Source organism: Myotis brandtii, unplaced genomic scaffold (assembly GCF_000412655.1).
Source record: "Myotis brandtii unplaced genomic scaffold, ASM41265v1 scaffold930, whole genome shotgun sequence".
Taxonomy (NCBI): domain Eukaryota; kingdom Metazoa; phylum Chordata; class Mammalia; order Chiroptera; family Vespertilionidae; genus Myotis; species Myotis brandtii.
The window spans coordinates 697,468-698,206 of record NW_005371837.1 but is presented as its reverse complement, the minus strand read 5'-3'; the positions used below and the strand labels follow the sequence as shown (position 1 = coordinate 698,206).

The following is a 739-nucleotide window of genomic DNA, read 5'->3' as shown; positions in this document are numbered from 1 at the left end:
CTTTAAAATCCTGGTTTCTGGGCCTCGTTCCGGTTGAGAACCACTGGTCTGACCGGAATCTGCTGACGGACAACAGGACGGACAACAGGACGGACGCGGTGGCCCTCAATGGCAAGAAGACAGAACCACCCCCTCCCCTCCCCTCCATGCCAACCCGAGAAGAGAGGGGGGAAAAGGGAGTAACTGAATACAGTAATCACCAAGAACCAAACTCCTTTTGCAAACTGGGAGATAAAATAAAAGTTCACAATTGTTACTTTTGTCTGAGACTTCAAAGAACTAAAGAAAGAGGCCCTTCTGCTTTTGTTTGTTGCACAAATTTAATCTACAAGTCCAACCTCTGTAGAGAAAGAAACAAACAGAAAGAAAGTAATCAGACAAAAAAAAAAAAAAAAAAAGAAAAGAAAAGAAAGAGCAGCCACGCATGAAGCCCAGACGGTCGGCAGCACCTCCGGGGGCGCCCGCAGCAGCCACTGTGTCCAGCTCCCCGCTCCCCCCGCGGGGCCCAGGCGAGCAGAGCGGCGCTTCTGGTGCCAACGGGACACCGTGTCCCGGAGGGTCCCCGCTTCCCAAGCGGAATAGTGGGTTTACACAGCACCCCCTTCTCGCGCCAAGCGCCCCGAACCCGACCTCTGCACCCCATCTCACCAACCTCTGCACCCCCTTCTCGCGCCAAGCGCCCCGAACCCGACCTCTCGCCCGACTTCCACGTTCATGTGCACCCGCCGCGCGAGGCACC

General features: G+C 55.2%; 1 protein-coding gene across 1 annotated transcript in view; it reads left to right on the top strand.

Moving 5' to 3' along the window:
- The first annotated feature begins 424 nt into the window (after window positions 1–424).
- LOC106724692 (basic proline-rich protein-like) overlaps window positions 425–739 on the top strand; it is a 20,088-nt gene continuing 19,773 nt past the window's right edge. The window contains exon 1 of the mRNA XM_014533027.1: window positions 425–581. Coding sequence (XP_014388513.1) covers window positions 425–581 — 157 coding nt within the window. The remainder of the gene's footprint in view (window positions 582–739) is intronic.